This window comes from Gastrolobium bilobum, unplaced genomic scaffold (genome assembly GCF_033153095.1).
Source record: "Gastrolobium bilobum isolate Gb01-03AN ecotype WA unplaced genomic scaffold, APGP_CSIRO_Gbil_v1 utg40435, whole genome shotgun sequence".
NCBI lineage: Eukaryota > Viridiplantae > Streptophyta > Magnoliopsida > Fabales > Fabaceae > Gastrolobium > Gastrolobium bilobum.
In genome coordinates, this window is record NW_026899288.1 from 33222 (window position 1) to 47334 (window position 14113).

Here is a 14113-nt window from a genome sequence, read left to right on the forward strand (position 1 = left end):
AGTGTTACACCTTTCCCATGAACCAAATAGAGGTGTCATCATCTGGTTTCTTGATTGTTCCATTAACAAAACCAAGCTTGTTCTTGGATAGGAGTGCCATACGCATTGATCTTTGCCATGTGTGGAAGTTCTTTCCATTCATTGAAGGAGATACTAAGACCAGCGATGAGCTTTCATTGGGATGTAGGTAATAGGGATTGGATTCTGGTGCTGGTGTTGTATTTCGGTTTGGTACTACTCTTTGAGTTGGTGCTGATGCTGCATCTTCCATTTTCTTGATTGATGAAAAGAAAACAGAAAATTTCGAAAGGAAGAAGAAGGAAAATCTTTTGAGAAGAATTGGGAACAAGAGAGGGTGAATACCAGAGCTCTAGATGAGCTCTGATACCATATTGAAAACTAGATAAAAGATGAAAAAGATTGAATGTATTGAATGAATTCTCAAGGTTACATTGCTGATATATATACAACAGCAATCAAACTAAAGCACGGAAGCAAAGACTCTTTAACTGTAAATAACAGAAATAACTAACATCTAACTAACAGACTTCTAACTAACTGAATTAATTACAAGCTACTGTATATATTAACAAAAAGAACAAGAAGTTAAACGACGTTGCGCCCGGCACATGGAGAGAAAATAAATAAGTGTATTGTATTGATTCAAATAAGGTTGCTGGAGCCTGGAGACAAATTAATACCCGTATTTAAATAAATAAGTGTATTGTATTGATTCAAATAAGGTTGCTGGAGACAAATTAATACCCCTACGTTGATAAAACTGTTGGTCATAGATGAGGCAAGAATCAATTATCCTGATCTGTAGGTAGAAGTCCCAAAAACTAGTTTTTATTACTAATATTTAGACAAAAGTGGGCTCGTTCAAACAAAATCAAAAGCATGCAATAATTGACGTGTGAAAGTTGAACAAGTGAGGATACAAATATGTGTTAGATTTTTTTTAATATTATTTTTGAAAGGGGATTAAAATCCTAATTCTAAATCCGTCTTGAACTCCAAATTAGTTGGGAACCTATAAGATTACCGGAGGATAATGTTAAAAAAAACAAAAATCAGAAACATGCAACTTTTTATTAAAAAAAAAAACAAGTGTTAAGATCGATCTCTTTTTTGATTAATTTGAAAAAATTAATAAAATAAAATGAAAGATAAAAGCATTCCACATAATAAAAATATTTTATTTAACATTTATTATAACTAAAGAATTTTTATTTATTACCAAAAAAAGAGAGAGCAAGTAATCTTGCCACGTCATATCCTTTGTAGGTTGTTCCTTTAGCCCATTTGATAATGGATCATGCTAGAATCCCAGAAAGTAGAAACAAGTGTTGGAGTCAATTCTTTGCCTCAGGTGCATGGAGTATGGTTACATTTGGTTTGGAATATCACTCTATTCAATAAAAATAAAAGGGTTTGATGAAATAGTCATGGACTATCATATATTCGTATTAACAAAATTACTCTTATTAAATAGCTTAAGGCAGGTATTCTTATACTAGAATAAAAAAATTATACCTAATTTTAATTTAGCCATTGATTTGCTTTGTATATATGACTTACATATATAATAAATCAGAATCGTTAGATATAAATATGATCGACGATGCAAGATTGGAAATGTAACTGTCTAAAATGATTTTGATCCAATAGATAATTGATATTACAAAATAACCTTATTTTCTTTAACTTTTATTCCAGGCCGTTTGACGTGACATAATTACAGAAATTAGAATCCTAACATTTTCAATAATTTTCACAATAGAGAATGAAAAGACAATTATTAATTATATCAATTAAGGGTTTTATATTTCTCATTCAACATGAGAATTGAATTCTAAGTAATCTAGTCTAAACATTCATCATATATCATTTTATTTATGAGATTAATGTTTTTAATATTGTAAGAGATAATTTTATCTCATATATATATATATATATATATATATATATATATATATATATAATATGTGAGGTTTATATTATCTTTTTCTTTCACTTCTCTTCACATGGACCTCATACACTTTTATGTATATAGAAGATAAAATTATCTCTTACAACATAAGAAACAATTATCCAAATATATCACTTAATATTATCTTTTTAAGGGCTGTAAATACAAATGTTAACATGTAAGTTCATTCGATGCCTATAACCTGTTTTAGATAACTCATCATTAGGGGTTTGAGGGTTTCGTATATATAATAGACCAATTCCCAATACCAAATAATTTCCTTGCTAAACTTTGACCCCATAATAAATTTATGGCAAGCAAGGACCCTTTAGATTTCATTTCATCTACTTATCCTAATAAGAAATATTGGAAATTACGTATAACAGATGAGAAAAAAAGGTGACCCACACAATTGACGGAGAGACAGCTATTTGATCTTGTGCATGTCAGCCATGACTGACACAGACCGGGAGCAACCTTATAACAAGGGAACAAAACTATACATAGTGATACGGTGGTGGGTACTCCTTTTTTTCAAATATAAAAATTTTTATTTTCATTTTTGAAATTTTTTTTCTGGCCACCTTTAAATTTTTTCCACGTTTGGAAAAAGGAAATACCTACTTGGGTATTCCTATAGGTTGGAATTGGTTGTTGCGTTTAAAGCGTTCCATAATTCAGTACAAGGGTAGTTATATATCTTTGGATCACTTTGAAGAGACATTAATTAGGCATTGCCATATAAATCCCTGCTATGTAGATACTTAGACCATGACATTTAAATAGTTATTATCTCGTGGGACGTGGCAGCAATATATAATGTATAATTGTGTATATATTACATAATGAGGGGTGCTGCTTTTCCAATAGCGTGATATAAGTCGCAGTTTCGGTAACTGGGACTAGGACTCAGTTTCTGATATACCTCATGAGGCGAAAAAAACAAAAAAAAAAGCTCAATCAGTTGATCGTGTCGTGGACCAGAGTTAATGGAGATTCCAGCACAGTGCTTTTCATTGTCCTCAATGTTTTTTTTTTTTTTGAGATGTTAAAGATATTTAATTAAAAAACTGCTGAGGGCAAACACAGATGATTTCCCTCTGGTCTGTCTAGATGTGCACGTTAAGAGGTGTAGGAAAAGGTGACAAAAAAGAAGAAAATGGTACCATGATGCAAACTAGGGCATGTGAATACAACTAAATAATTGTGATTTACTAATAACAAAATCCTCTCGCCAAGACTACTTGTGAGCTACTTCATGACACCGCTGTGCAACTAAGTTGAAAGTTGACAAAGCAATTCTTCTTTGCTTAACACTTCTTTGCAAGCAGATGGCTGAAAAACATCAAATAAGCATATCACAATGGTGGAAACTAGAATATTATGAGCCTTGATGAAAATTTCTAAAGGAAAATGTAAGAAAGATAATTCCTACTTTATTGGTAGTAATAAATATTATCCGGGAACTTTTCCACAGACACTGAATTCCTGCATAAAAAAAGATTGTAATTTTTACCTGAAGCAATGACAACAATTTGCCCATTTCGGTGTCCACGTCCTTGAACATAGTTAAGCTCTCTGGAAGAGTGTTCCTTAGAAAGAATAGCATTGCTGAGGCAGCTTTTTCCTATAAAAGAAACACAAGATTATTAACTTATAATACATGTTTGAAAAATAAGATAAAGAAGACACACATGCTGATGATAATAACAATAATGACTTGCTCGGTGATAGTGAAAATATAAAGAATGGAAGGATGAGTAAAATATCTAGACACTGTTCATGCTTCCAAGCATTGCCAACGATCCCACCCCAAGTGTTCATTTCAAAGAAAAACTATCAAAAGATAAATTGCTAAAAAATTTCAACATGAGATTGAGAGGAGGTATGTATCTTGATCATAATAAGAGGAGGTACCTTTTAACTATACACCAGGGATTATACCTTTGTTTATATAGTCATGAGTGGCATACCAAAAAACTAGCAGCAAAATTCATTCAAATGAAGCAATGGATGAAGTGAATAATCTAAAACTGAATTAATCCCCTAGACTACTAGCAAAGTGAGTTTATATGTACTTCAGAGTTGTTTCTCCTGTATTTATGTTTCAGGGAAATGAAGCAACTATCTATGGGTTATGGAAGTTTGTAGATCATAATAATCAGCTTTAACATGATGCAAGTAAATTCAAATTCAATTTCACATCTATATATCTACAATACCTTCACTTTATAGTCCTGATCATTGTCAAGTGCAATAGAAAAAGCATTCAGAAGCCTAGGATGATAAAGGGTTTGCGCCACATGGACAAAGTTTGTAGGCGTCTCCATAAAATTAAAAGCTGCCAACCTAACTTGAGCATGAGAGTCTTGGAATGAATTCAAAACTTTGGTCAGCACTTCCCCAAGAAAATTTTCCATCAATACCTGCCAAAAATGTAATTAATAAACAAAGGTTAGACAGTGTGAGAAAGTAGTAAACCTCACCAGCAATTAAGTCAAAAAGTTATTAATATATATGAAAGCAAAGCAAAGAGAGTTGTTAAGATGATGAGGTCACCATTTCATCAGAGAACTCTTTTGAGATCACAGTAAGCAGTGTAATTCCAGCATGGCGCTTCTTCCATTCCTTGGAATCCAAGTAAAGAGGCAACAGTTCTGAAGCAATTGCCAATACTTTACTCCCTCCAAGTGTAACACAAAGTTGTTTCAAACACTTTATTCCAAAGTCATGGTCATGGTCATGGTCATGGTCACCAACACCACCATCCTCTTCAATACACAGAAGCATTTTCATAGAAACGAGGAACAACCTAACCACAGTTTGAGAAGGAAGGTTCAGCCACACGTGTTCACCGTACTCTTTTACCTCAGTCATGGCCATAACCAACTCAAACGCCAAACGATGCGTTTCTTTGGTCAAACCCTCACTCTCCGCGATCTGAAGCGCGTCGAGAACCATGTCACTCACGTAAGGCTTCAACAGAAGAGGCTCTTGAGACACTAGATTTATCAACTCAACGAACGCGATTCGAAAATAGGTACCTTCGAAACCGTGCAATAGTGTGAACACGCCAGCCATCATCGCGCGTAAGAGCTCATGGAACAGTGAAGGATCAGAGAACAACCGAACCAAACTCACAACCGCACCAAACGACGCAACCTGAACGTTAGGGTTCGACGACGCCAGAGAAATCAAGAACGACGAATGAAGAAGGCGGCGGCGGTCGCGGAGAGCATCGCAAACAAGAAAACAACAATCGTTTGGCAACGAACACAAAACCAACAGCGCGACTTCACGAAACTTGTCGTCGTCGTTTGAAGCGATAGACGACACAAGCCATTCAAGAATCTGAGGCCAGTGTTGATGAGTTTTGTATATAGCGAAAACGGTTTCAGCGAGGACATAGAAAACGAGTCTTGGGACCTCTGACTCCATCACTATCAGAAGAAAGGTTTTGGATTCGGAAGATTTTGGATTCTTTTTCTTTTTCTTGGTCTGGTTTGGAAGGTTTTGGATTCTTGCTGAATGTTTACATTGACATGCAAGGGTTGCCTTATATATATAGAAAACTTTTTTGGTGGGTAGTATATGATATGAGGCTGATAAGGGTAGGATATGATATGGGGCTGATAAGCCTCCTGTGTTTGATGAGCACCTGATTAGTAATCTGATAAGATTATGTTGAAGGAGAAAAGAGAAAGAAAAAATAAAATATAATGCAATAAATACAAATATATTGGGTAACGTGGGTATTTATTGGGTATCCAATATTGATATCCTATCCTATTGAATCATAACCCAGCTCCTCTCATAAGATAAGAAATCATGTATTGGATAGGATAAAAGGAGATAATAGGATAAGCTAATCATATCCTATTGACTCACCAAACAAGAGATAATTTCCTGTAATATGATAAACCCATAATTTCCTGTAGTGCGTGTTTTATTTTATTAAATTATAATAAAAATAATTCATTTTAAAATTAGGTAACAAGATAATTTAATAAAAAATAATAATATTACATCAAACTTTTCCTTATATGATCAGATAATGAATTATAAATAAAAAATATATCAAAAATTTGGTGCATTCGTAATACTTACTAAATTTGCCGCCATTACCATATATACATAGGACAGAGTAGGTGATATATAGGTGGTCAACACGGGATGAGAACCAAAGAGACCTAGTGTTAACCACATAGTTCACGGATATTTATAACTATTAATACATAACTACTAAACGCATATTTAAATTATTTTATTTTAAAATTAAATTATTTTATTTTAAAATTAAATTCTTTAATTTTAACAATTTTTTAAAAGGTTTTTTATTTAAATAATAATAATAATTAAGAGTTGTCAAACAAGCTGTATAACTTTTTCTTTCCCATTTATCAATTTGTATCTAAATTTAAACAAAATTTGCTTGTTTCACATACAGAAAAGGGGAGTATTATATTTATAATTTTTTTTACAAATTATAATATGTATTCTCAAAAATATACTAGATTACATTATGTATTTTTGAGAGTACATAGTGTAATTTGTAAAAATTTATAATTTTTTTTTGTAAACAGATGCTTCCTAAAAAAAAAATCATTACTCAACTATCAAACTTTATTCTTTAGCTCCCACGATGACATATAAGCAGCGGCGGAGCCACACATACGCCAGCAGGTGCCAAGGCACCTGCTTGTTTTTTTTTTACTTATTACATATATTACATAATTAATTATAATTAATCAAGCTTCAAATTATAATTTGGCACCACCTAAATAGAAAATCAAATACTCAATATAAAGTAACAATAAATTATTTAAATGCAAACAAATAATAAAGAACGTGTATAGTATGTTATTTTTGTGTTTCACCTTCTTTTATTTTTTATCTCGTATATTTTTTTTCGCTTTATTCTAATTAGTTATGTTATTTATTCTTATTCCTATTATTTTAAAAAATAAAGACATCTAAACTTAATCACAAAAATGATTAGTTAACCTATTTCAGAATTTGAGCTCAAATAAACCCCTTAAAAGTAGAGAAAAGGATTTGTCCTTTTAAAGGACAGAACCTTGTGTCCTATTGGTTTTTGACACTATATCTTACTGTTAAGACATAGTTATAATATGAAAAATTACTTTTTTTTCTCCTTTCCTCAGTCACTTCAACTGACGTGTAGAGAGAGAAAAAATAACTTTTCATGAAAATAGTTTTTTATGTTATAACTATGTCTTACCGGTAAGACATAATGTTAAAAACTAAAAAGACATAATTTGTGTTATTTAAAAGGATACACACTTAACTCTTGAAAATAACAATCATGAAACCAAATGAATAACAGGTCTATAGTTATGGAATATGAAGGTTTATTAAACTATTGTGTTTTGGGTTATTGAAAACACAAAAAATAGTCAAAAACCTAATTCCCAAATGTGAGAACTTTCCTTCGTGCTTATGGTTGTTGCAAATAAGGGAGATGTTCTCTAACGAGAGATATTGAAAATTTAAGGAATAGAGAAAATGAAAGAGAAGACGAAGGACAATGCTTATTATACATATAATTATTATATTTGATTGTTTTCATATTTTTAGGACAATGTTTGGTTCATTACTTATTATGTTGTAGGAGAAAAGTGAAATTCTTATGTTTGAAATGCTTACCGAAAAGATTAGTGTATTTTTATATTTTTTATTTGATATATAATCAATGATAATTGTTCATTTGAATTTTCAATGTTATGTGATATTATTTAGTACATAATTTAGATCATTATGCTACAATTCATATTAAATTTTTTTTCCTAATAAATATTTTAATAATTTAATATGTCAAATTTTCTGGCACCACCTAAATTATTGGGCTGGCTCCGCAACTGCATATAAGTTTACTTATGCATGTTAGTTAATGGAACTCCTCTTGCTTTATCATTTGAAAATAAATTAATGATGACATGAGCAAAAATGTGTTGATAACTCAATTTCTGATAAGATTCTTATGTGCAAAGCTAATTCACCTATAAAGTCAATTGTATTAGAAAAGATTATTTTCTTTTATTTATCTAGATTCATTAGCTGTTTTACTGTTTGGTTGGTGATGTGGTTGTAATATATTTGATTTTCCAAGTTAAAATACTAAGCTTTAAGGTCAAAAGAGCATACTTATCAATACATTTTATGGATTAATTGTTAGTTTTTCATTTTCAATGTTATTTCTCACTCAAGTTTATATTTGGATAGGAATTTAGCATGAAAAATGAGAATTTGCGCAGAAGGAAAATTTGGATCAGATGGGCGGCGCTATCAGCGCGGAATAAATGCATTTTCAGTGAAAAATCCGCGCCATCAGCGCGGAAGAAGTATGACCGGCGCTGATCGCGTTGATTAATTCAAATTCAGTACAAAAAGGCGCCATCAGCGCCGGTTTTCGAGCAGGAAGACACCGTGTTTTGAACGCGTGCGTGCAAAATTAAAAAGGGGGATCAGAAGACAAAAATGATAGAGAGGGAGAGCTTGAAAAGAACTTCTGGAGCTTTTTGCGGAGATTGATCTTGGAGATTATTTTCTCTTCCTTTTGAATTCTTATTCTTCTTTTATGAATCATTGTAATTCAGCTATGACCATGTCTGGCTAGTTTCCTTCATTGTGGGTAGGGTCACAGTTGGTTAAAAAGCCAACTCTTAAAACCTATCACCCAATACTTAGGACAAAAAAAGGTAAAATAATATAGGATAATATATTTATGGGATTAAAGTGTCTGCTGTAACTTTAGATAAAAGTGCCTGCTGTGCAATTAAACAGTGTCGTTTTGGTCTTTTTTTAAAAGTCAAATTGCTTACTGTGCAACTCTTCCGTATTCATCTTGTTCGCATGCCAGTTTCTTTTTCCCTTAATGGCAGTGTGATATTAAGGGAAAAAGCGTTGGAAAGATCATTCAGTAATTTGACTATCTTTACTGACATATGAATTAATCGCATCGAGAGAATGACATGTTTTGGTCGGAGTGGGTGATCGCGGAACCCAATTAAAATGGCGACAATAACAAAAAAAAATGGAATGCAATAAAGTTAATATTACATGATGCTAAATGCACGATTGAACAGTTAACTTATAGTCTATTCTATAGAATGCATAATATAAATAACTGGTGTAAACGAACGCCATAATATGACAATCGAAGAGTTAAAAAGATTCGCCCCATCTAAGAAGAGGGGGGAACAAGAGGTAGACTTCCGCAAAGATTTAAAATGGCATTACCTAATTGCAGTAGGGCATAAGCGAGTGCAGTAAGTAATTTGATTTTTGACCAAAACGACACCGTTTAACAACATCATTCGCAGCAGAAACTTTAATCCCTATATTTATTGGGGAAAAAAGTATCTAATGTTGCTTTAGACAACTTTGTCTAATGTTCATTGAAACGACGTAGTTTTATGGTTGAAAAATTAAAAAAATAGAATGATAAAGACTATTATAACCCTGAGCCTCAACACATTTTTGCTCCTGTCATGGAAGCAATTGCCAATACTTTACTCCCTCCAAGTGTAACACAAAGTTGTTTCAAACACTTTATTCCTAAGTCATGGTCATGGTCATGGTCACCAACACCACCATTCTCTTTACACAGAAGCATTTTCATAAAATGAAGAACAACCTAACCACAGTTTGAGAAGGAAGGTTCAGCCACACGTGTTCACCGTACTCTTTTACCTCAAAGTGATTCGAAAATAGGTACCTTCGAAACCGTGCAATAGTGTGAACACGCCAGCCATCATCGCGCGTAAGAGCTTATGGAACAGTGAAGGATCAGAGAACAACCGAACCAAACTCACAACCGCACCAAACGACGCAACCTGAACGTTAGGGTTCGACGACGCCAGAGAAATCAAGAACGACGAATGAAGAAGGCGGCCGCGGTCGCGGAGAGCATCGCAAACAAGAAAACAACAATCGTTTGGCAACGAACACAAAACCAACAGCGCGACTTCACGAAACTTGTCGTCGTCGTTGGAAGCGATAGACGACACGAGCCATTCAAGAATCTGAGGCCAGTGTTGATGAGTTTTGTATATTGCGGAAACGGTTTCAGGGAGGACATAGAAAACGAGTCTTGGGACCTCTGACTCCATCACTATCAGAAGAAAGGTTTTGGATTCAGAAGATTTTGGATTCTTTTTCTTTTTCTTGGTGTGGTTTGGAAGGTTTTGGATTCTTGCTGAATGTTTACATTGACATGCAAGGGTTGCCTTATATATATAGAAAACGTTTTTGGTGGGTAGTATATGATATGAGGCTGATAAGGGTAGGATATGATATGGGGCTGATAAGCCTCCTGTGTTTGATGAGCACCTGATTAGTAATCTGATAAGATTATGTTGAAGGAGAAAAGAGAAAGAGAAAATAAAATATAATGCAATAAATACAAATATATTGGGTAACGTGGGTATTTATTGGGTATCCAATATTGATATCCTATCCTATTGAATCCTAACCCAGCTCCTCCCATAAGATAAGAAATCATGCATTGGATAGGATAAAATGAGACAATAGGATAAGCTAATCATATCCTATTGACTCACCAAACAAGAGATAACAGGTCTGATTTTAAGATGGTTTTTCAAAATTAAAGACTTACGCAATATCTGTAAAAGTCAAAAACTGTTTTGTGTTAATATATCGGGATCATTGGTTGTACTTTCAAAGTACATCAAATGGTGTGATTTTTTTTTTTTGATAAATAATTGTGTGCTTTTAATTAGGATACCTTATTCGCTTATTTGGAGGACTAGATCAAGAAGATATGATATGCTAATTTATCATATTTTACTTTTAACTCATGTTTGGTGAATCAATAAGATATGATTAGTTTATACTATTGTCTCATTTTATCCTATTCAATATTTCTTATCTTATGGAGGAACTAGGTTAGGATTCAACGGAATAAAATAAAAATATTGAATACCCAATATATCCCCACGATATTCAATATATTTATAGTAATCTGATAAGATTATGTTGAAGGAGAAAAGAGAAATAAAAAATAAAATATAATGCAATAAATACAAATATATTGTGTAACGTGGGAATTTATTGGGTATCCAATATTGATATCCTATCCTATTGAATCCTAACCCAGCTCCTCCCATAAGATAAGAAATCATGCATTAGATAGGATAAAATGAGACAATAGGATAAGTTAATCATATCCTATTGACTCACCAAACAAGAGATAAAAATAGGATATGATAAGATAAGAAATCATGCATTGGATATGATGGGCCCAATTTTGGACAATCAATTGGGTTTTAAGCCCATGGTTATTTTGTTTTGAGATTTTAGGTCAAAGCCCATGGGTTTTCTCTCAGAACCAGCCGACAACATGGCCGCACCACCGTCTTTGAGTTTGTTCTCAACTTGGTTTTGTTGATTGTGTTTTGGTCTCTCTCTGATATTGGTGCCTCTGCTTCTTCATCTTCACCTTCACCCTCTCTCTCTCTCTCTCATATAGCTGCTACGCGGCACTCTCACCGTCGGCTTTTGCAGAAGAAGAGATAGATCCCTTTATCACCCTTCTCTACACAGTAAGTCTTCTAATTCATTGCTTTTCACTACAACTTGTTTTCTTAAAAGTTATTATGTCTGTCTAATGATTATTAGACTGAGATTAATAACATGAACTTTATGAAAACATTCATCGTTCTTTTTTTGTGTGATGCAACTGTTGGAATTACTAATACATAGCCGATTTTGTTTTTATCTGCATGCTACAAGATAGGTCAATTTTTTTATTGTATTTTGTTTTCTATTTATGCTCAAATCAGTGCATCCATCATATTGTTATTTGTTCAATAATAATTAGAAAAGTTCCAGAATCATGTATCAATCATATTTTATTTATGGACGAAATAATTATTATATGATCTGATAGTCTCTGTATTGATAATCCCTGATCATGTCAGGCCAAAAGTTCATGTCTGTTGGGTATTCTTCACTCGGTATATTTGCTGGCAAGTTTAGTTCACAACGATTCTTATAACAACCCTAAATATTGTATCATGATTAATGAAGAATTATGATAATTAATAAACGAGACATTTCAGATGAAATAGTTTATGATTAAGTAAATTAGAAGTATGGGTCCAATGGACCAAAGACATAAGCATTAGGGATCCAATAAATTCATGGATCAAAGTATAACCCAACAAAGGAAGTTTTAATTCCATTTAATGTGGACAAGTCCAAGTGATACAAAGAAAGCTCTATATGATAAAGTAAAGTCCAATAAGGTAAATGAAACCCAAATCAAGTTAAAGCCCAAAGTAAGGCCATGACATAATAAACCTAAAGAAGTACTATATGACTAGGAATTAAATTAGAATTCTTTCCCTACAAGCAAGAAGCCCACGGTTTTACTAGAGAAAACAAGCTCTAAGAAGTCAATTTAAAGTGTCATAAAATCATGGAAAAATAGGCACAAATTAGGTCAGGTTAATAGGTTAAAGGTCCATAATCTTAAGGAATAAATCATGGTCCAAAATTAAAGGAAATCTTTTCCTTCCAAGCATTTAAAATCCGCGGCCTAGGTGTAGGAAATGAATTTGATTTTATTTGATTTTCAAGCCATGAAATGCAAATCGAATTTCCTTAAGTCAAGCCAGTCAAATTCCTTTAAACAAGGAAGTTAGGATTATGATGATTAGTAGTCAATCACTTTCCCTAAATCAAGCAAATTGATGACAATAGTCAATCAATCAAATAATTCTGTTTCTTAAATCAAGGGAGCAACTTTTAATGACGATTAGTCACACATCATCAATTCCTTAAATCAAGCAATCACTAAATTTCCTTAATCAAGGAAATTGACATCATGTTCTTGTCCCTAAATTAAGCAATCTAACCTATGACAACAAATCACCACCTTACTCTCATTTAATGTGATCGAAACCTACCAGCAATCAAGTAATGGCAAGGCTTCTAGGTTGCCTATTTGAACAAGCTTTAGTCTCTCCTTTTTCCCTCTATAGCCGCGGCACTACCAAAGGAAAGAACAAAGAGTTTAGTTCATTTTGTGAAGTCCATGAATGCTTCGAAATGGTGAGTGTGTTAGTGAGAAATACCTAATTGTTCCAAGATCAAATACAAGCCTGGATCTTAGTCCTTCTTCCTAATAATTCCACCAAAGAACCCTTCATCTCTAAGCAAGAAAATCCCTCTTCTCCTCTCTTTAAGCTTGCGGCCTTGTATGTTCAAGGAGGAAGGAAGTTCATTCAAGAAGATTCAAAGTAGTCAAAGGTCAAGAAGTGTTTCCTTAAGTCGTTGATCATCATCAAAGGTAAGCCTATGAACCTTCTTGGTTAGGAATGACATGTAAAAGCATGAAAGTGATATCCTAAGTATATGATCCCTAGAAGGCCGAACCATGTATGATAATTATAAGCATGAAGAGATGTTTAAATGATATGAAAGATGATGAAATGATGATGTTAGATTAGCATGTTTAGTAGCCTAGGTTCTAAATCAATTTTGCATGATCATAACCTTAGTTGGCCGAATATATAAGATGATGTTTTGAATGATGCTCTAGGATTTAAATATGATAAATTATCAATAATGTTAGAAGCATGTTTTAGAAGTAATCCCTTAGGTATTTTAGGGCAATAAGGCTGAATGGTATGTAGCTAAAAGAGGTTTTATTTGATTAATGTTGAAAGGATCTAACCATGTTAAGTTAATAATATAATTGAAAGCATGTTTTAAAAATTATATTCCTAGATGTTTATCTATGGTGGCCGAACCTATACATGCCTAGAATGAAATCTTTAATAATTCTATTAAGTGTTATGATGACCTAATAATGTCCTAAAACCTACACAAGTGGGTAAGTAAGCAAAACAACTCCTCTAGGTAATTAAACCTGCAAAGCCGAGACCTATACATGGATAAAACACAAATGTTGAATGTTATATAAGTTACTAAAAGATGATATGATGATGTTAGGGAGTCAAGGGAGCAAACAAGCAAGTAAAGAGATCAAAAGTTGAAAGTATACAAGTAAAGAACGACAAGCACTGTAAGTGTTTACAGTTGTTGAAGTAATCTCTCTATGTATGCCACCATTATGAAACTATGATAAGTTAT

At 33.0% G+C, this 14113-nt stretch overlaps 1 protein-coding gene across 1 annotated transcript; it reads right to left on the bottom strand.

Annotated features, from left to right (window-relative positions):
• Positions 1–3051: 3051 nt before the first annotated feature.
• Positions 3052–5410, bottom strand: LOC133289240 (uncharacterized). The gene is made up of 4 exons (XM_061487140.1): positions 4532–5410; positions 4195–4398; positions 3485–3599; positions 3052–3295 (listed from the first exon to the last, which is right to left on the bottom strand). The coding sequence occupies exons 1-4, from the start codon at positions 5408–5410 to the stop codon at positions 3213–3215; spliced, it is 1281 nt and encodes a 426-aa protein (XP_061343124.1). The 3' UTR covers positions 3052–3212.
• Between the last annotated feature and the right edge of the window lie 8703 nt (positions 5411–14113).